General features: G+C 42.0%; 1 protein-coding gene across 1 annotated transcript in view; it reads right to left on the bottom strand.

Annotated features, from left to right (window-relative positions):
• ITGA2 (integrin subunit alpha 2) overlaps positions 1–22099 on the bottom strand; it is a 109424-nt gene extending 87325 nt beyond the window's left edge. Inside the window, exon 1 of the mRNA XM_081230402.1 lies at positions 21959–22099. Coding sequence (XP_081086528.1) covers positions 21959–22016 — 58 coding nt within the window. The 5' untranslated portion in view covers positions 22017–22099. The remainder of the gene's footprint in view (positions 1–21958) is intronic.
• Positions 22100–23086: the final 987 nt, after the last annotated feature.

Genomic DNA, 23086 nt, shown 5'->3' with positions numbered 1-23086 from the left:
TGCTGTCTTTGAGCTTCCATTCTTGTAATTGGAATAAAATAATGAACAGTTATATCATCATGGGATAAGTATTAAATTTCAGAAAGCTAAAAGAACCCTGATCCAAAAGTTGAGAAGAGGGTACATCTGAGTTTGAAGCCTTCATAGAAGAGGTGGCAATCCATGGACCTTGGAGGATGAGCTGGAATTCACTGCATAAAGAGGAAGGCCAAGGTCATTCCAGGCCCAACGAACATGCTGCTCAGTATTATGGAGAAGTGAAAGAGAAAAGTATGGGGACGGTGAGAAACTGGCCCAGCAAGTCATAAATTATTAATTTATACAGTCCAGGTCTATATTAGATGCAGTGAGTTTCAAGGTGACTTCAGCCTTGTCCTGTCAGGGTCATGTCAGAGTGTAACTTCCCTCCTGTCCTCATGCAGATGCCTGTGAATGCAGTAATAGTGCAGCAAAGTACTTATCCAAAGTGACCTTGCTGTATATTTGTTGATAGTAACCGAGCCCAAGTATTCAGTGAATCTCACAAAACCTACTGTGAAAATAAGCAATGTATGTCCTGGAGGGTTAACTAATTTCCTCTCTGTCCGCAAATAAAAGGGTGTCGTGTTTCATCCTTGATTATAACCTGTCTTGTTGTCATTTTTATATCCACAGGCAAACCAGATAGTTAAGCACACATTGATTAATGCAAACTTCTTTTTTCTTCCACTCATTAAAAAATTTTATAGCACCTCCTGCCCTGAGAGTTCCTGCTCATCTCTGAAACAGATTTCTGGGAAACTTTAATAATTAAGAATTAGTTTAAGCAAAAATGGAGTTCATTCTCCCACTTTATTCTGGAACCTGATTTTAAATTATACGATAATTCAAAAGAGAAATAAATATATGTTTGGTAATGAGATATAGTCAACCCAGTTTTGTTCTCAATATGTAGTGAAGCTCAGAAAGGAACAAAATCTTCAGAAAACAAGGGCAGAAATAAATGTATTAAACAAAATATATCATTCTATATTCAACACAAAATTTTGTCAGGAAGTGTCTTGATTTCCATGATATCATTGTCAGAGCTCAATGACACATATTTGTAGTAGAAGATGGTAGGAAAGTCTAATTTGTGTAGCTAATGCAAAACTTAAGCATATCTACATACATTGAAGGGCAGGTGGGGCTGGCTTTTCCCGGAAGGGGTTCATTTGCAAAAAGATCCAGAGAGTTAAAGGGGAAAAAAATTTCATGTTAAGAGAAGAGAATTAAGGCCAAAAGCAAGAGGTAGAATTGGGAAGAGAGGAGTATTTTTAACTAGGACTCTCTTATTTCATTCTGGCCCATTCCTGCAGATGTATGCTGGCATTTTCGAGAGGAAGTGTCTGTTAAGTAGTAAACAAAAATATAAGAACTCTTTTAGTTATAAAATAAGTCAGGGGGATGTAAGGTACAGCATGGTGACTATAGTTAATAATACTGTATTGTATGTTTGAATGTTGCTAAGAGAATAGATCTTAAAAGCTCTCAACACAAGAAAAAAATTTGTAATTATGTGTGGTAATAGATGTTAACTAGACTTATTGTGGAAATCATTTTGCAATATATACATGTATCAAATCATTGTGTTGAAAACAAACAACCCAATCAAAAATGGGCAGAAGACCTAAATAGACATTTCTCCAAAGAAGACATACAGATGGCCAAGAAGCACCTGAAAAGCTGCTCAACATCACTAATTATTAGAGAAATGCAAATTAAAACTACAATGAGGTATCACCTCACACCAATCAGAATGGCCATCATCAAAAAATCTACAAACAATAAATGCTGGAGAGGGTGTGAAGAAAGGGAACCCTCCTACACTGTTGCTGGGAATGTAAAGTGATACAACCACTATGGAGAACAGTATGGAGGTTCCTTAAAAACCTAAATATAGGGCTTCCCTGGTGGCACAGTGGTTAAGAATCTGCCTGCCAATGTAGGGGACATGGGATCAAGCCCTGGTCCGGGAAGATCCCACATACCATGGAGCAACTAAGCCCGTGTGCTACAACTACTGAGCCTGTGCTCTAGAGCCCGCAAGCCAGAACTACTGAGCCTGTGTGCCACAACTACTGAAGCCCGTGTGCCTAGAGCTCGTGCTCCACAGCGAGGGAAGCCACCGCAATGAGTAGCCCGCGCACTGCAACAAAGAGTAGCCCCCCCTTGCCGCAACTAGAGAAAGCCCTCACATAGCAACAAAGACCCAACGCAGGCATAAAAAAACAAAAACAAAAACAAAACTAAATATAAAACTACCATATGATCCAGCAATCCCACAACCGGGCATATATCAGGAGAAAATCATAATTTGAAAAGATACACGCACCCCGATGTTCCCTGCAGCACTATTTACAATAGGAAAGACATGTAAACAATCTAAATGTCCATCAACAGAGGAATGGATAAAAAAGGTGTGGTACATATATAGAATGGAATATTACTCAGCCATAAAAAAGAACAAAATAATGCCATTTGCAGCAACATGGATGAACCTAGAGATTATCATACTAAGTAATGTCAGACAGAAAGACAGATATCATATGATATCACTTACATGTGGAATCTAATAAAAAATGATACAAATAAACTTATTTATGGAAGAGAAACTGACTCACAGATCTTGAAATCAAACATATGGTTACCAAAGGGGAAATGTGGGGGGAAAGTGATAAATTAGAAGATTGGGATTAACATATACACATTACTATATATAAAATAGATAACTAATAAGGACCCACTGATTAGCACAGGGAACTCTACTCAGTATTCTGTAATAACCTACATGGGAAAAGAATCTGAAAAAGGATGGAGATATATATATATATAAAATTGATTCACTTTGCTGTACACCAGAAACTAACATAATATTAAGTCAAATATACTCCAATAAAAATTCTAAAAGTTAAGTGTGTTGTATACTTGAAGCTAATATAATATTATGTCAATTATATCTCAATAAAAAATAAAATAGGGCTTCCCTGGTGGCGCAGTGGTTGAGAGTCCGCCTGCCGATGCAGGGGACACGGGTTCGTGCCCCGGTCTGGGAAGATCCCACATGCCGCGGAGCGGCTGGGCCTGTGAGCCATGGCTGCTGAGCCTGCGCGTCCGGAGCCTGTGCTCTGCAAGGGGAGAGGCCACAACAGTGAGAGGCCCGCCTACCGCAAAAAAAAAAAATAAATAAAAAAAATAAAATAAAATAAAATAAAATCCAACTTACACATATACATGAACTCTAAGGTCTGAATCTCTATGAAAGTGCAAGCACAGGGTGTCACTGCTTTAAGAATGTGGAGCAAATCTCTATCCCATGGCTGGTGGGGACTGGTCCTCAGCAGCTGCAGAGGTATTGGCAGAGGCAGGGGCAGCAGGAAGGTCCAGTTATCACCAAGACGCGGGGGAACTCTCTTAGGGGACAGCAAAGGTTCCCAGAAGAACTGTGCTTAAGAGTCCAGGAGAAACACTCTCATCTAAATCAGGGATGGGTGAAACTCCAGGTATGATCTGTCTTGGGGCAAATTTCTCCCCATCTGGGGGTCTGGGGCCTAGAAAATAATTTGTTTGCTTCTAAAAAAGGATGGTGTGACAGGCATGTGAGAGACATTTCCATTGAAAAGGGAGAGATTAGAAGGAATAAAGAAGTTGTTGGAACCAAGAAAGTTTAACATAGCAGGTCAAATTCCGTTAGGTTTTCAGGCCTGAAAATAATCCTCTGTTGCTCAAGGCTCTGTCCTCTGGGCCTGAAACAGCTCTATTGGCCTCTTCTTCTTTGTCCCCTTCAGTCCAAGAGCAGCATTTCTGCTGAGACAACATTCCTAAAAACCTTGTAGGTCTCCTGTGTATGTCATGGGGATCTGTGCCATTTGACAAGAGAGCTCTCCACAGATCTTTCCTGGATAACTCTCTCTCTCTTCCTGGCCTCTGCTGAGACGGTTGAGAGGATCCAGGAATCACACGCCTAATCCATTCAGCAAAATGTTTTCCAGCCACACCCTTGGCCTTCTCTTCAGAGCACACTTTCCTAACAATGAGTCTCCTAATATTCGCTCTTTTTTTTTTTTTTTTTGAATCTGGATAGACTAAGAATTTCTCAAATCATTAAGTACTGTTCTTATTTTGTTTAATGCTTCCTTCCTCAATTTATCTCTTTCCTCTTGCACTTTACTACATTCAGCAAGGAAAAAAAGCAGCCTGCACCCTCAACATTTTGCTTGGAAATCTCCTCAGCTAAATATCTAAGTTAATTGCTCGAAAGCTTCCCACACAACAGTACGACACAGTTAGGCCCAACTTTCCGCCACTATATAACAGGGATCACCATTCCTTCAGTTTCCAACAACATGTTCCTCGTTTCCTTCTGAACCCTCACTGGAAGGGGCTTTGACATTCATGTTTCTCCCAACAGTTTCCACAAGGCGATCTTCAAAGCCCCTCTATCTAAACAAGGTAATATTCACAGATTTTGAGGACTGAGATATAGAAATATCTTTTGGGGACCACCATTCAATTCAACATGATGGGTATGCCAGTAAAGTTAGATCCTGCCCGATGTTTACCTGGGCCATTTTTTCAGGGTTGTGTTTGCAGCAAGAAACCTTGAGGGTAAGGTAATCTCACTCTCCAGGACAAAGAATGGGTTTGCTGAATTCTTGCTGTAAAACAGCAGGTCACCAAATTCAGTTTTCCTCTCTCATAATGCAACCTACTCAATGTGTGCAGGCTTCCATTTGGATCCCTTCCCGCTGCCCTCATGATACTTTGTGGGGCAGCACAGGGAAACTGATGTAAACATGCTCGTGCTACCTGTCATGCTATGAGTAATAAAGTCCTTGGTCTCTGACTCAGGAACCTCATGTCAGCTGTCAGCATCCATGAAACTGTAACGAGCTAATGTATTAGTTTTTATATAGCGTAAAGTCAAATATCAGACTTGTCAGGGTGGAGAACAAAAACTCCCCAGTCTGGATATTGAGGGCTGAATGACAATGAAAATGGATAACTCCTGGGGGTTCAGAGAAATCTTGGGAGAGCACTATATTTTCCTATAAGGGTGGAATAGGGATTCAAAAGAATTATATTTCAATTTTAAGAAGCAAAGAGATTACAGCTAATATCTGGGTAATAATTTCATAATTTGTTCTGCTTCATAATTTATGGCCACTTTTTTTTTAAATGATGTGTGCATGTATCATTTATTTGGCATTTACTCTGCATTCATATTAAAGAAACATGTGCATCACTTCGTGCAGAAATAAATGCATTACTATGTAGTTAAGCCTAAAGGGGCGTTATGGATGAATTACATCTTCCCCAAATTCCCATGTTGAACCCCTAATTCCTAATGTGACTATATATGAAGATAGGACCTTTAAGGAGGTAATTAGGTTAAAGGAGGTCATAAAGGTGGGAATGTAATCTGATAGGACTGGTGTTCATATGAGAAGAGGAAGAGACACCAGATCTCTCTCTCTGCATGTACATACAGAGGAAAGGGCACATGAAGACAAAGCCAGAAGGCAGCAGTCTACAAGCCAGGAAGAGAGTCATCATCAGAAACCGACCTTAATGGCCTCTTGATCTTGGACTACTATCTCCAGAACTGTGAGAAAATAAATTTCTATTGTTAAAGCCACCCATTCAGTAGTGTCTTGTTACGGCAGCTCCAGCAGACTAAGATGGGGGAAATTGCATAATATCAGAAATTTTCAATTTACTATGCTGCGTTTCAAAGATAAGCCTGTCAATATACAGATGTGCATATATAAATACAGGAGAGATATATACTAAGTCAAGTTATATCATTTAAGGTTCACATTTTGTATGAAAAAAATACAAGTCGTTATTTTGTGACAAAGTAACTACATCAAGTATTAGAGTATTGTGCACATTGTTGGGTGATTTTGATGCCCTTTCACAATTTTTGATCTTGCAGGCAACGAACATCTTCAAAAGTCTATAGCAATTGCTTCTGAAGTCCATTTATTATGACAGTGCTTCCTAACAACTCAATATATTCTCTTTTTTTCATGAAGATGTTGGAGGATGAGCTGCCATCTGGCAGACTCACTGGCTCCCAATGGCCAAGAAGATGGGGTAAAGTACTGGAACACCAGCTCATCAATTCACTTTCTATTTTAACAGTATCTTCCTAAATTCCTTTTATGTGAAAGGAGAAACTCCTCTCTCTCCCTCTCCCTCTCTCAGAATAGCATTCTTGTGCATTTAGCAAGTCAGCGCCTGTTGAATAGCTTGCTCATTAACAAGATATGCCTGACACATCTCGAGGCCATGTATGGAAACAATAGACATAACTGAGGTAGTATTTCTTCTATTATATCTCTGTTCATAGGCCACTTCTCTATAAACTTTTGGTTTGGGTCTTCCCCTATGATTTTAGCCTGTACGCACCCATCTTACAATTCACCATCTGCATCTCTTATTGTGATGTACTACCTCGAAATGTTACTTACTGTTCTCTTGTGTATGTTTTGTCTCTTGATAGTTGCATACTTATTGCCTCCCCACCCTGTCTGACCTCACCTCCTATCCTATCTTTTTAGCTCACTCGCCTGGCTCTTCCTTAAACTCACTCTGACCTTAGGCCTTTTGCATTTGTTCCTTCTGCATGGAACACTCTTCCCAGACAGTGTTCTGTTTCTACATCAAACATCAACCCATCAGAGCTGCCATTCCTCACTACCTGTGGTGGTCAGGGGGCTCCCAGGGATCCCCCTCTCCTGCTATTCATGCCTTTGTGTGATCCTCTCCCCTTGAGGGCAGGATCTGTGACTTCAAACCAATAGAAATGAAGATTCAAAATGCAGAATCAAATATCACAGAGTATCATTTCTGTAATTACATTACATAAGATTGTAACTTCCATCTTGCTAGTAGATGCCTTCTCTTGTTGGCTTTGATGAAGCAAAGAGGCCCACAGGGCAAGGAACTGAAGGCAGCCTTCCACTGAGAACCAGTGGGGAACTGAGGCCCTCAGTCTAATAGTCCTGGAGAAAATTAATTCTGCCAACAATTAAAATAAGCAGAAATGGATCCTTCCTCAGTTAAGAATTCAGATGAGACCCCTGCCCTGGCCAACACCTTGTTGCAGCCTTATGAGAGATCCTGAAGCAGAGGACCTCAGTGAAGCCATGCCCAAATTCCTGACCCACAGAAATTGTAAGATAATAAATGTATATTATTTTAAGTTACCCCATGTGTGGTAATTTGTTATATAGCAATAGATATAATATAACCCCAAGCAAAAAAAAATCTTCCTGCTTCCCACTCCCTGCCCAGCATTCTCTGTCCCCCTTACTGTGCATTGCTACCTCTTATGTTATGTATTTATCTTTTTAATTTGTCTTCCACCCTCATTAGAATCTGTATGAGAAGAGTTAAGTTTTGTAGGGATTGACATGTCTACAATTTGGGACAGAATGTCTCTTTAAGGAAAAAATTATAAAATTGTGAAACAAATTCAGGTATAAAATTAACTTTTTGTTTAGAATGAGGAAAGTAATCCTAGCAAATAAATAGTTTTAAAACCTGAATAATATATTTTTAAAAAAACATACCTTTTCCTGATTGCCTGATGTACGTCTGTGATACATTTTGCCTGGGCTCTATATCTTTTGATCACCTCTTTACTTGATAACTTTATAAAATCATACTCTCTAAAGAGTAATTTTTTGGGCATGGTAAATTGAATGTTTAAAATTATTATTATTTACAGTTAAGGAAAGTTTCTTTCATGTTCATAACACCTTATTTGTAATGTCATGTAAATGTTTAGGACTGTTTTCCAGTATCATACAGAAGCTATAATATTTCAAGGTACCTCAAATTTTCTTTTAAAGGGATTAATCCAGAAACGTTTTGAACTGATGACATTTATCAAACAGTTTGTTGTTGATGTCTTTGTTGAAATATGTTATTTTAGGGTATAAAAGAGACAATGATCTGAACTTTTGCATATTTAATAAAAATATCAGGCATGTGAATACATGGGAAGAGGCCTGCAGAGTGAGGGTGCCTGAAGCTTAAGCTTCCCTTGTTTTATGGTAAATCAGCCTTTGTCCCGAAGAGTAGGGAGTTTGTCTGTTTTGTTTACTGTTATATTCCCCCATACTCAGAGTATCTACATGGTTGTAGATCAATAATCAATTGAATTAACAGATGGACTGCTGATTGTTTCGCCTTTCCACATAATAATAAGTTATACATACAATGGGAGATCAGTAAAGACCAGGTTTATCAATAAATATAAGTTCTGGACTGATTCAAAGGAAGATGCTTGAATGCAGGGTACTGAGAAGATACATATAGAGGTAGATTAAAAGATTAATAAATATGTACATACGTATGTATATACAAATATACACACATTTTATTTTCTATTTAGAATTTTAGAGAACATTTAACTTTGCTTTTTATCTAGCTTTAGGAGAACCCTATATTTTGGGGTGATGTAGTGGCAGAAGTATGCCAGTGCTGGAAGTACAAGGATTTTTTTTTTTTAACTGAAAAATCCACATACAGGGCAAGACCAACAGTACCTCGTAGAGCCTAAAAGCTTGGCCTCTGAGGTTGGAATAGCTCTGTGACCTTGGACAAGCTCCTCATCCTATATAAGCCACTGCTTTTTCACCCGTGAAATAGACCTAATCTATGAGTCTACCTTATTGTGATCAGACAGTATATATAAAACTCTAACCCAGTGTCCAGCAAATGATGAGCACTCAGTAAAGACAGCTTCTTTTTGTTATTTTTTTTACTATTAATATCGTTATATATTACTGATAATAGCACACTTTTTGAGAAATTGTATAAGGCATGTTAATTTGTGATCCTACTTTCACCTCTCACATAAAAATACATATCCTGAATAAGTTTCCATTTAAGTTTCTGAGAACTGCTGTGCAATGGATAGGAGGACAGCGTGTCTACATTTTGCTGAGACACACTCACCATGAGAGCCAAGAAAACATTATCAGCCCATGGACCCTCCAGGAAACCACAAACGCAGGAAATGGGGTTACTCAGACCCTGACTCTGAAACTAAGAAAACAGACTTCATGGGACTTCCCTGGTGGCACAGTGGTTGAGGATCCACCTGCCAATGCAGGGGACATGGGTTCGATCCCTGGTCTGGGAAGATCCCACATGTCACAGAGCAACTAAGCCCATGAGCCACAACTACTGAGCCTGCGCTCTAGAGCCCGCAAGCCACAACTACTGAAGCCCGTGCACCTGGAGCCCGTGCTCCGCAATAGAAGCCACCACAATGAGAAGCCCCTGCACACCACAACTAGAGAAAGCTCGTGCACAGCAACGAAGACCCAATGCAGCCAAAAATAAGTAAATAAATAAATAACAGTATATTGGGGAAAAAAAGAAAGAAAACAGACTTCAAGCTCTCAAGTGTAGCTAATCATTACCTAGAATATGTACAACAGAAAATGGTCATAGGTCGCATTAGATCCTTGAACCTGTACAAAATTACAGGAAATCATTCTCAATAGCATTGTCTTCATGCTGAAAGGACAATACTGCAGAAATAATTTAGAAAGCCCATCCCCCCTCCTCTCAAAAGAAAAATAAAGCAACTAAACTTAGAAACTGTAGGCCCTTTAAAAAGAACCACACATTCACTGTATATACAGATTTAAGCTCTAGAGTGTCTGGCTTACAGCTATAGTGCTTAAAAGAAAAAATAAAAGTAGTGCAAAAGCCAAAAGCATAAAACTGCGTTTGGAATATAGCAGTGTAACATTCTCCTGCTTTCATTAAGAAAGAAAAATGCAACTTTTCCTTAAAAGTCTTTGTTTTGACTGTTAAATTTTACATTCAGTAAGGATCTGGATTCTCCTCTACAGGTAACATTAGAAATGGAAAGCAGAGCTCCTGGAGGGACTGCCTTGAATCCTCCAATTCCTCCCGTGTCTGACACTCTACTACCCTATGATAGACACTCCATTGAGGTCCCTTAACATAATGAATGATGATAAAAATGGATGAATACCAAGGATATGAATTTTGAAAAGTAACATTATATATGCTTTTACAGTGCACAAAATAGTTTTCCATTCATAATTCCATTTGATCCTCCCAATGACCCAGCAAGGTAGGGAAGAGTTTGCCTGTGACTTATCCAAAGTCAGCCAGAAAAATGGCATTAAAATTAAAATTTACTCTTCAGAGCTAGAGTTCCTTTCATGATGCCATGAACATTAATACATGTTTGTTTAATGTAGTGCTTCTCAACTGGCAGCGATTTTGTCCCTCAGGGGGCTTTTGGTAATGTCTGGACAAAGTTTTGGTTGTCACACTGTTGCGGGGAAGGGAAGTGTCTACTGGCATTTAGTGGGTGGAGGCCCGTGAAGTCGCTCATCATCCTAAAGTGCGAAGGACAGCCCCTCCTGCCGCTGCCACTGCTCCATCCCCCAAAAGAATTATCTAGTCCCCAAATGTCAACAATGTCGAAGTTGAACAACTATGATATAAACAAGCAACAGTCTTGTAAACACCATTAAGTTGACTAAGTCACTGTGGTAGTTTTAAAACATGTCTGGGACTTACTTGACATTCTTCCCATCAAGACGCTGAGTAAGTCTCCTCCCCTAGAATCTAGGTGTGGCTTTCTCTGATGAATAGATGTAGTTGTATGATTTCTGAGTCTAGGTTAGAAAAGACCACGCAAGTTTCTGCCAGTTTTGAGGGGGACACTTGCCTTTAAGTCCCTGACTCGCCTTGCAAGAAATCAGGCCACCCAGAGGGTGCCATGCTGAAGAAACCCCTTGATGGGACCACGTGAAGAGAGAGAGCTGCCTACCCTCTGAAGGTAACTACATGAGAGATCTCAAGCCAGAACTGCCCAGCCAAGCTCTTCTCAAAGTCCTATGCAAGAAACCATGAGAGATAACAAATGATGGTCGTCATTTTAAGTCATTAAGTTTTAGGGTGATTGGTTACATGGCAATAGTTAACCAGAACAATCTCCAGATTTGGAGACTCAAGGTCAAGTGCTCTGGCAAACAGAATGTCTTCTCTTTCCCCCTAAAAGGTTCTGACCCATGGAAGTATGGAAATCTTAACCAGAGGACTGCCACTCCTTAAATGAAAATGGATTGCAATCAATCTGTGGGAAATAGCTGACAAGGAGAAGTTTGTCAAAGAGATTTTCAGAGGAAATTCTGAAGGCTATCTTGAAATGACAGACTGCAGGTTAGAGTCCTGGGCTTTAGTCATTTCAAAAGCTGGTTACTGTAAAAATGAGGCATTTACTAGATGATCTCTTGAGGTTTCTTCTAGGCCTAAATTCTAGAATATCCTACTCTACATATATTTTTCAAAAGATAGGCATTTTAAAATAGTAACTTAGAAATGCACTCTGATTAATATAAAGCATGAGAATTAAAATAAATATGAAGCACCAGGTTACACTCATCAACCTATAAGAAGTTAAAAAAAAAGTACAAAAAGTAAATTAAAATCTAATGTTGGTAAAATTGGTAAAAATCACACATTAGTGATGACCACAGTGTTCAGTATGCAACAGGAGCTAAAAAATACGGATAATCTTTGATCCAGTAATGTTGCTTTTGGAAATTGTCCAAAAGGAAAAAAGAAAAGAAAAAGCTTCTTGTACAATGATATTTATAGCCACATTACTTGCAGTAGGGGGAAAAAAAACCCCACAGGAAACAACCTAAATATACAACAATGGGACAATAGTTAACCATGACATGGCAGGATGTATTAATGTAAAGTTATAAATATGAGGGCCACAGGGAAAAGTATATACAAAAGATACCAAGTGAAAAAAGTAAATGAGTTATTTTCATATAAATGGCAAGTATATCTATGAAAATTTACATTCACACTTATGAACATCAAAAGGAAGAAATATAAATATTTTTTTCTGTTAACGAGAATGTTAGTATATGTCATTTTCTATAAGGATATTGAAATATTCTGCTTTATAAAGAAAAGCTATAAACTGAAAGTATTAACCAAGTTTAGTACTTTGATGGACATACTTACCTCATATTATCAAAATTCTATTTTTATTTTAAAATTTTTTTACCAACCATTTTCTGGGTGCTTACTATATGCTAGGTCCTGAGAATACAATGATAAATAGGATGAAAGGTGATCTTAAAAATGTATTCAGTGGGGCTTCCTTGGTGGCGCAGTGGTTGAGAGTCCGCCTGCCGATGCAGAGAACACGGGCTCGTGCCCCGGTCCGGGAGGATCCCACATGCCGCGGAGCGGCTGGGCCCGTGAGCCATGGCCGCTGAGCCTGCGTGTCCGGAGCCTGTGCTCCGCAACGGGAGAGGCCACAACAGTGAGAGGCCCACGTACTGCAAAAAAAAAAAAAAAAAAAAAAAAAAAGTGTATTCAGTGGGAGAGAGAGTCAAGCTGAAGATAAATTATAGTACTGCTTTATGAGGACAGAAGAGGGGAACAAGAAAGGGTTTTTTAGGGATAAAAAGATGTCTGCACTGTCCTAATACTTTTATTCATCTTGTTACTTGTCAACTGAGTCATCCTAGTTAGACATTTCAAGACAAAGGAGAAATATTCCAAAAGCAAACAAACTCTCTCAAGGAAGTAAAAAAAAAAAAAAAAATTGATCAACTAAAGGAATATTTTAGCAAATTTGGATAAACCTGCAAATAGAAGCATTTTGGCATATACGAGTTGGAAAGAACTAGGAGGTTTTCGGCTTGGCATTCATTCGGAAAGTGTGCCTTTAACCCGTGTTACAATTGCTGTCATACGTGTTTCATTCATTCAACAAAACTCAACTTGGCACAAGTGAAGAAGACATGGCCCCCGTCTTCTCAGAGTTTGCGATCTATAGGATTTAGAGCCAAGTAAACATATCATTGAGGTAGAATGTGACAACTGCTATGAAAGGGTCCACGTGAGGAAGACAACTAAATTGGATTAGTGGTTGGGAAGGCTTCCTGGGGTGCATAAGCCTCAGTGAAATTGAGACTTACTTAAAGGATGTATAGAATACGGGTTGGGGGCTAAATTGTATTTTAAAAAGAGAGAACAGAGATTAAGGTAAGAGACTAAGGGACTATACTGTTAAAAAGGGTTAAGGTCATATCTCACTGGAACCATAGCCCCCCCCAAAAATGATACTAATATGTTAAAGTCTTATTCCTTGGGGGCAAAAATTAAATACTGTAATAATAAAAGGGACTTCTTAATTACTACATACCATGGTCTGAATGTTTGTGTTCATATGTTGAAATTCTAACCCCAAAAGATGATGGTATTAGGAGGTGGGAGCCTTTGGGAGGTGCTTAGGCTGTGCCCCCATGAATTGGATTAGTGCCTCATAAAACAGGCTCCAGAGAGACCCCTAGCCCCTTCCACCGTATGAGGACATAGCAAAAAGCCACCAGCTATGAACCAGGAAGAGGGCTCTCACCACAATGCGACCATGCTGGCGCCTTGATCTTAGACTCCCCAGCCTCCAGAACTGTGAGAAATTCACTTCTGTTGTTTATAAGCCATCCAGTCTGTGGTATTTTGTTATAGCAGTCTGAAAGAACTATGACTCTATGACATTTACATAAATTATTTAACCATCTTTCCACTTTGCATTAAGACTTTTTTTATCTGGGCTATTACATTTTTATACTGAAAGGAAAATAAGATCACATAAAAGTATCCCAATTACCAAGGCTATGTCCTCCTTCCCCACACCCCCCAAACAATAAGTACACAGAAAACTAAGTCAATTTCTCTGAAATATCTATTTTATGCACTAGTATTGAGAATATGATTACAAAAAGGTTATACAACTCAGAAGGTTCATTGTCCATATTCTAACAAGCGTCCAAGAAGCTATTTGGTTAAAGGACCTGAAGGAAACTGGTAAACAATTTGGAATAGAGTTATCTTACTGAACTGGCCAAGAGCCAGCTTGCATTCAGTCTGCATTTCTACATGGTATCCATGGAAATGAGATCAGGCCTACACAAAGACAAACAAAGGCCACCTTCGAATGAATCAGGAGAATGACAACTGCCAATGTTCAAGGCATGCAGGGGCACAATAGCTTTGTACACGCTCTTCAGAACACAATGAAATAATCTCTTACACTGACAATACAGTGTCCATCACTCTTTTTTTTCCCCTTTGCTCATTTAAACATTAGCCTCATTTTTATACAGAAAGCCTTTCAATGATCAGGAGTTATGTACGGTTTCTGCAGTAAAAACTGCTCTAGTCCCTTTAAACTAATAAAAGGAAGAATTGCAGTTACCCTTTCAGAACATGGAATAATAATGCAGGAATCTTCATTGACAAAGTTGCCCAGTTTCTATGAACTGTTTGGTCAACAGAACAGACAATTCTCTCCAAGGAGGAAAAATATATTTGAAAATTATGAACAGTCCCAATATTCAATGGACCTGAAAACATTACAAAAATATGCAGTTCAAGTTTATACTGGTTAGTAAATGTAATTTACGTGACAAGAGTCAGCAGGCATAGACTGGATAAAACACTTGAATAGTACCTTGAACTAATTATAACTTAAAAAAATTAAGAGTAGACATTAATTTCTTCTCTAATTTGTATTAAATAGAAATGTTTAAAACGCCTTGAAAAAAAACCACTGTTATGCAGAATAAAAGGCTTTCATATTTTATGACCAGAACCTTTCAAAGACAACACTAATTCTCTGTGCTATATGGGACTATGATTTCTGAAAAGATTGTTTTGAGTTTTCTCTCTGTGTGCCTTGGTCAGTTTCACCTTTCTCTCATCAATTAATATCCTCTCCATTTCATAGCCCAGAACCTGCTTCGACTTCCTTCACGTGATCATGTGTGGTTTCTAATCTTTTCGGAGCTGCTGTTCTTGTGGGTCATCTAGTTTCCCCCTCCCACTTCTTTCTCCCTGACAGCATCCTTTCCACGGACACGCGTGCCCCTTTTCTCCTCTTCGAATCTCTCGTGTCACGGACTCCTGCCACATACGGATGCCTCAATGTAAATTTCAAAACTTACAAGTGTACCGTTCAGTACCGTGACAGAAGTAAAAAAAAAACACAATGATAATGTTTATGCAAGTTTCTCCAATGTTTGCTTGTTTGTTTGTTTTTAAGCAGCCCCTCCCACCTCATCCCTCTAGCTCCTGCCTTCCTGCCAAAGTTCCTGGCACTGTCCCCATCCCTCACCTTCCATTGACTCCTCAACTGGCTCCACTCTGGTTCTGTTTTTTCCCCTCAGCAGTGACTGCCCTCACCCAGGAGGTCAGACCTGTCTGACTTCTGTGAGGACTTTGATCCTGTGGACCGACTCTTCCTTCTCGAAACACTTCCGCGGTGCCCCAGTCTGTGCTGTCCTCTTTCTCCTCATCCAGCTGCGTCTTCTCTCTCCCTTGGCATCTCCGCTTCCTCACCCGACCTTCTAAGGTAGCTCCTCAGGTTGCAGCCAAAGTCATCCTCTCTCTTCGTCTGACTCATCAACATCATGTCTTCAATCCCTCTCCAGATGCCCACGACTCCTAAATCTCTATCCCCATGTTGCTCTCACTCCTGTTCCTGACACCGCTACACATAACCATCTAGTAACTACACGTATCCACGTGGATGTCTCAAACTCAACCTGTCAAGCTGAACTGCTCTCTTTTTCTTTCTTTCTTTCTTTTTTTTTTTTTTGCGGTACGCGGTGTTGTGGCCTCTCCCGTTGCGGAGCACAGGCTCCGGACGCGCAGGCTCAGCGGCCATGGCTCACGGGCCCAGCCGCTCCGCGGCATGTGGGGATCTTCCCGGACCGGGGCATGAACCCGTGCCCCCTGCAACGGCAGGCGGACTCTCAACCACTGCACCACCAGGGAAGCCCCTGAACTGCTCTCTTTTTCCTCTAGCCTTGCTGTCCTTCGGCGCTTCTGTCTTGGTGAATGGCACCCCCCGAGTTGTTTACACCAGAAACCCAGGTCTCGTAAATCAATCACCAAATCCTGTCCATTCTTCCTTAATACCTTTCACATCTGTCCTCAGCTATCTTTCCCTACTGCCACTATCTGGGTTTTTACCACTGCCATCTTTTTTTTTTTTTTTTTTTTTTTATACTGGAGTATAGTTGAACCACCGCCATCTCTAACACCGAACCTAGACCCAGTTCTTTCCTAAGTGGTCTTGGTGCCTTCAGTCTGGCTTCCATTCACTCCACCATCCCCCTGCTGCCAGAGTGATCTGTCAAGGGGCCAACCGGAGCGTGTCACTGTGCCTTAACAACCTTCAGAGCCTTCCCGCTGTCCTCCAGATAAACGCCACGCTCCTTTCCAGGGTTTACAAGGCCTTTCACGATTGGGCACCCACCCACCTCCCAGCTCTCACTTTCTGTGAATACCTTGAGTAATGTGTTCCGGGCATAGCGCCTTCTCCTTTCCTATTTAAGTATCTAAAACATCTGGCCCCAGGAACTAGGAGACTTGGGGCCTATTAGTGATTACATTACTGTATTACCACTTACAGTCACTTACAAAGAACTGAACTTTGATCTCTAAGGCCTTTCACAGTAGATCTGAATGCTAACAATTATTTCCTGCCCCCAGGACGGCCTGTCTAGAGGCCTGATACTTAAACATGTCACAATGATATTTCTCCATCCTCTGAACTCAACATCTAGTTCTGTATCATTCATTCAGCAATTAACTGCATGAGACCATATGACACCTATTATGTTATAGAAACTTACATCTTTATGTTATAGGCATAGACAACACAACAACATAACAAGAACAACATAACAAGTTTTAAATTACACGGAAATTTTTTAAGACACCAAGATGTATGATGGCTCGAAATTTCAGAAACTATCAATAAAAGACAATATCAAGGACCCTCTTCTTCCTCTCTTTCCACTAGGCCAGTGTACTGGCTTTATCTCCAAGCTAGTCCTTACATCATGGTTGCAAGATGGCTACAGCTGTTCCAAGATTTACATCTAGACCTGACAGTATGTTTATTAACCAGCATCTCCCTTAGGAATGAAAAATTCGTTCCCCAGAGTCCCTGAGCGGATCTCACTCCATATCTCATTGGTCAAAACTCCATTATATGTCCATGTCTAAATCAGACACTGGCGAGAGATCTGGGACCACCAGCACTGGCTCAGTCCAATTACCCTTCAACATTCCCTGGATCTCCTAGCTGTGCAGAGGAGGGGTTACCCCAGTACTTGGGCTTCTGTCAGGAAGGAGGATGGTAGGGTATGAAGTTGGTTAGGCAGCCCCCAGGGACTGAGACAATGTCTTTCCCTCGTGTGCAGACTTGTTTCCAAATGGACTGCAACCTCTCTGGACCACATTTCAAGTTTCCAGTGGTTCTACACTGGATCCAGCACGTTGCCTTACATAAAGCAAGTGCTGCATAAAGGTATGATCAAAAACTAGTTTTATGGAATTCACTGCATCCAGAGCAACAAAGCACCTATGTATCATCAGAAGGGAGAATCATAGGGGTCACTTTCACACAGAGGACCTATTATTGTCTCGGGACTTGTGGTATCAAGATTCTTCTCTTTAAGAGTCATTATTCTGTGTGTTCCTCCAGGTAAATCATCAGTTACCGTAAGATACAAAAGCACACATGCATACACATACCCTCCACATCTTTGACTTGTTGATTGGAGTAACAGCTTTCCATAGTTCTTTCCCTTATACTGTGCTCGATCTTTCTGTAATGTCCCAAGTTAAGCAGGGCTGATAGTGACTTTAGTGGTAACATTTACATGATGTCAAGATGACACTTTCGGTCCCAAATATCTTTCCTATTCTTCCTGAAACTCTTTATTTTCAACACACAGACTGAATGGCCTTTATTTTGCTGAATGTCTAAAATTCCACCATTAGCAGCTCATCTCTTTGCATTAACAGGCTTTTCCCTTTTTTACACCCATGGCTTTCAGCACACTAAGAAAGGAGCAGTCATCACATACTTTAGAAGGAATTCACTTGAACTGACGCATTCTCTGACTCTTGGTGGTGAAATACACCTGACTTGGTGGTCATCACAAAACAAGGTGGTACAGGTAATTCTGGAATTTTAATTTGTTAGGTAAGAGAAGGTACAGTGCTAATATTTAAGCGATTACTTCCAAACCTGGCTGCACATCAGAAACGTATGCGTAATTGTTTTTAAATACTGAATCCAGAGTCCCAATCTATGAATGTGAATCAAAACAGTGGCTTGTGAACCAGTATGTAGGAAAGCAAAGCTTAGACGAGGTTGGGCTGGTGTAGCTGAAGAGCCATGGGGGAGGGGAGTTACCGTATCAGCTGGTGGTCTAAGGTGGTTGAGGGGCTGAGGCTGAGATGAGAGAGGTCGTTGAGGGTGGGTCCCAGAAATGAGAGATTACTTCAAACTTCCCTTTTTGTTATAAAAGCTTCCCTACTTTATAATTTTACTTGGGGTTGTCTCTTTTAACATAGGACAACGGTGAGTTGCAAACAGATGAGAAAAAAAAAAGGGAAAAAGCATCAAGGCAGTGAAGGCCAAGAAAATAGTCTGGAAAATATGCTAACACCAAATATGGGATGTTCAGGTGCAGTCAGAACACAGAAGGGTGTGTATAGGTGCATGTACATGGCTCTGGGGTGTGTGTATTGTGAGTGTGCCTATGTGCAGTGTGTGTGCTTGTGTGTAAGTGTGCACGGGGGAGTGTGGTAGAGAAGAAGCTGAACAGGCAGGCTGTGGCCAGATGGCGAAGGACTTTTTCTGACGTGCCACAAAATTTGGACTGTGAGCTACGTGAGATGCGAAGCCACCAAACGTTTGACGCAAAGGGGTGATTGGATACAGATAAGTGTTTAGAAAGATAACATTGGTGACAAAGCAGAGAATGGACTGGAGGGATAAGAGACAAACACAGGAGAACCAGCTTAAAACAGTGGGAGTCCAGACACAAAAAAGCGAGGGTCTGAACTGGGCAGCTAGCAGAAGGCACATGAGTGGGGGAGAGCAGACAGAACTTAGAGACAGTTTCTGAGGTTGCAGACAAGGGAAGAGATCCCTGGTTTCCACGTTTGCAGGATAATGCTGCCTTTAAACAATAATAGACAATGCAAGAAAAAATTTCAGAGGACAGATATCTACTTCAGTTGGGGACATGTGGAGTTGGACGTGCATATAGGGCATCTAGGTGGAGATATTCGCTAACAGATGGAAACACTGATCTGGAACTCAGGAGAGGAGTCTGGCTGGAGATGCTGACTTGAGCGGGGAGCAGGCCCAGAGGGAACTGGTAAAATGAAGAGTTTAGAAGTCTGCAAACACCAAGGACTGGGCCAAACAGCTGAGCCTGGGAAGGAGACTAAGAAAGAACAGCCAGGAAAATAGGAGACAAACAGGGAGAACAGAAGCCAGGGGTGGAGGGTGCTTCAGGGGGAAAGAGCTGCCAAATTACATACTAAAGGAGGACTTGCTTACTAAGAGGGAAATTAGAATATTTACCGCCTGAGGGGAAATTAGGGACCTGAAAATAGGGGGTGATTCGGGCAGGGTACCAGAGATAGCAAGAGATGAGGCTAGGGAAGGATTATCCTTAGCCAAGCAACACACTAGACAGTGTAAGTGATGTCGTGCATTTTAAAATCACATTTCCCTTTTCCCTATGGACCTATTACTTAGTTTATGGATTATCCAGGCCTCTCATGGTTTTTCTTTTCCATCCTCAACCTGCCGGTTACCATTTCAATGATTGCAAGCACTTAAACCAAGGAATGATCAATGAAAAGTGATAAATATGAAACCAAACTATGAGCACTGCTTTTTCTTAAATACCTGTGAGAATGTTTATAGAAAGCGAATTTGAATCTACGTGTTAAAGTGAGATATGATGGTTTTAAGTTTCTACAGTGGTTGGTGTGTGCTAGATGTATAAACGCATACACATATGCGCCTTTTACATTTTAATTTTTGGTATTTATATTACACATATATACATGGATATAACTTATAAGCAACTACATGTGTGTCTGTATAGTAATGATGAGTACTCAAAATTTTATACAGATAGGGTCATGCCATAAGAAACTGCAGCTGTCACAAACCTAGAACTTTCAATTATTCATTTTAATCTTGGATATTCATGGTATCAAAAAATGATGCTGTTTCCCTGGGAACTTGGGTTCAGATAACAAATGACAAAGTTTTATTCTGATTACCCCGAATTAAGAGAAAACCTGTTCCTTGAGTATGTAAATACCTGGAGCAGGAGGAAGGAGGAAATATACAAACTATTTGGACAGATGTCATTTTAAATCACCTCTGCTGGCTTGCAGCGAGTTGCATGTTAACCAACTCCAGGTAAAGTCTCTGTACCTGACTTCATGCCTTGCGGCACTACATTCCTCTGAAGTATTTCTCACTGCTGTTTAAAGAACAAGCCTCAACACTTCAAAGATAAGAAAATGATGTTATATTTCCATAGCTTCTGTTAATAATGGGTAATTAAAGAGAGATGAAAGGCTTGCACTGAAATGTCCATTAGCTCTTGGGAAGGTGGTGGTGTCCAGGAGCTGATTCTCAAGGTGAATCCAACTTTCTCTGAAACCCCTAAGTTAGGGTTGATGGCCCCTCAAAACACTCTTGGGGTCCCAGGAGAGAATATCTGTGAAGCACCAGACCCAGGGTTAGAAAGGAAAACTAACGATGCCTATTCTCCGCTGGGGTCGTGTTATTTCTCTTTCTCTAACCTGGAGAAAATGCTACAGGGTCTTCTGCATACGGGTTAAATGCCTCAAAGGAGGGCAGTTTAAGAAAGATTTCTCCTCTTTGTAAAAACACTTGAAAATCAGAGACCACTTTTTTGTTTGTTTTGCTTTGATAGCTATTCAAACTATGATATACAAATGTGACTCCCCCCACCCCACCTAACCCCAAAAGTAAACTAAAGTTCTTGAAGTAAGCACACAGGAGGCTCTGGATAATGGTCTGGAGAAAGTAGCTTTTTTTTTTTTTTTTTGGCCACACCTGGCGGCACGCGGGATCTTAGCTCCTCGACTAGGGATCGAACCCGCGCTCCCTCCACTGGACCGCCAGGGAAGTCCCCTGGGGAAAGTACTCTTGATGGACCGTGGTTGCGCCGCAGCTGGGTACCCCCAGCCTCATTTCCCCACTTCGTGCAAAAGGAGTCAGGCGACGGGTGGGCCCGGCTCTCAATCCCCTGCCGTTGGAGCTGCAGCTGCGGGTAAATCTCTCGTTGCGGCGCCTACAATCCAGAAAGCGGAAAAGAACTTTTCCTGACCTAAGTTTACATCCGTCGAACAGACGACGTTACAACAGTAAGAAGAAGGCAGAAGGGCGTGAAGAATTCCCCTCTGCCAAGTATTGAAGAGGCGCTTGGTTTTCCTACGTCCACTAAGGGAAGAAACATCAGTGCTGCGTCCTGAAGAAATAGGGACATTATTCACACCCTGGGGTTGAAAAATAAGCTTATTGGGCTCCCAGGCTCCTGCAAAGCCACCAGGCATCGCCCTAAGGGGCAGGCTGTCTCCCAGGACCGGATTCCTGGGACGCACAGAACCTCCGGGTCCGGGTCTGGCGGGGCACCTGTCTGAACCCGGCAGCAGGATTCTGGATCTCCAGGCGCTCCACTAATCCTTACTCCCCCATGCATGTGTGCGCGTGCGTGTGTGCCTAAGAGCGAAGCGCGTATCGAGCTTTGAAGGGTGCTTTACAGACAGGGTGAGCCGGGCCTTATGGGGACACCAGGCGAGGGAGAGCGGGAATGGGGAGTCTCTCTCCATCCTGCTGGGATGGCTAGGCGCTTGGGTCCACGTGGAATCAGAGCAGAGACGCGCGTCACCTGTGCCTCGCTGGCGCAGAATTCCTCGCTTTTGCCCCCGGGACCCACGCAAGTTCCTCCTGCAACTCATGCGGAGCAAACCCGTCGCTTACCTTGATTGAGCACTAACACCAGCCGCAGCAGTGTGCCGCCTGTCCGTCCTGGCCGCATCCTGAGCCCGCCGCCCCGGGCACTGGAGCTGCTCTGGGTTTGCACGGGGACCCTAGGACCCGGAAACTCCCCAGGAGCCGTCCCGAGGTCTTCTCTCCCGCGCCCGGGTGTGAGCCGGGAAAAGTTGCCGGGCAGCTCCCGGGGCGCCAAGGCCCGCCCCTTCGCCTCAGCAAACACCCGACCTGCCCCGGCCCCGCCCCAGCCCCGCCCCGCCGCCAGGCGAGCTGCACCTGGGCTCCTCCACACCCCCGCAGACCCCACCTCCACCCCCGCACACCCTCCCAGCCCAGGGATCCAGGAAGTGGCGGGGGTGGGAACCTCGGCCCTAGGGGCTTTTCCTGCCGGGCGCAGCAGACGGGCGAAAGCTAGCCGGTCACTACCCCACCCCTGACAGCCTGACGCTGGCCCGCGGGGGACCCGGTGTCCCCGAGCGGCCCCGGCCGTCGTGCAGGCCTTCCGGCTCCCGGCTCCTGGCAGGGGTGGGAGGGCTGGGGGGAGCCGTGAGCTTCAGTCACAGTTCTCAGGGGCTGCGCGGTGCATGCCTTCTCTGCCTTTCCCAAGTGGGTGGGAAAACGGACAAAAATAAGCGCACAATGACCAGGTTAGAAACTAACTCGACAGGAAAGATCTGCCCACAAGTTATGATTATCCCGAAGTGATATTTAAGCAAGAGCTGCTGCAAGAGCGCCGTGTGTGTGTGTGTGTGTGTGTGTGTGTAATAAATCCTCATACCTCCCTCTCCAAATAAGGAGCTGATTTGATTGCCAACTTTAAGCGATTTACTTCAAGACACACAGAAGAGTGAGAACCCCCGTATGAACTCGTGATTCTTTCTGTTTGTCTACATTACATCGTGAGCATTTTCTTCCATTATTTCACGCTCAGATCTGGAAAGAGAACATTCCATAACCACTTCTGAGATTTTTACTTCCCAAGCTAAGAAATAGAATATTCACTTTTCTCTAAATCTGATTTTGCCTCCGAAAGTTCACCCACAAATTCCCAGCACATTGTTGAAACCAGAATTCTTCCAGCGACTACTTTTATGAAGTAATCAAAAGTTTTCATAA

This window comes from Mesoplodon bidens (genome assembly GCF_964165515.1).
Source record: "Mesoplodon bidens genome assembly, chromosome: 4".
In the NCBI taxonomy this organism is placed as follows: domain Eukaryota; kingdom Metazoa; phylum Chordata; class Mammalia; order Artiodactyla; family Ziphiidae; genus Mesoplodon; species Mesoplodon bidens.
This window is presented reverse-complemented; position numbering and strand designations above follow the sequence as displayed.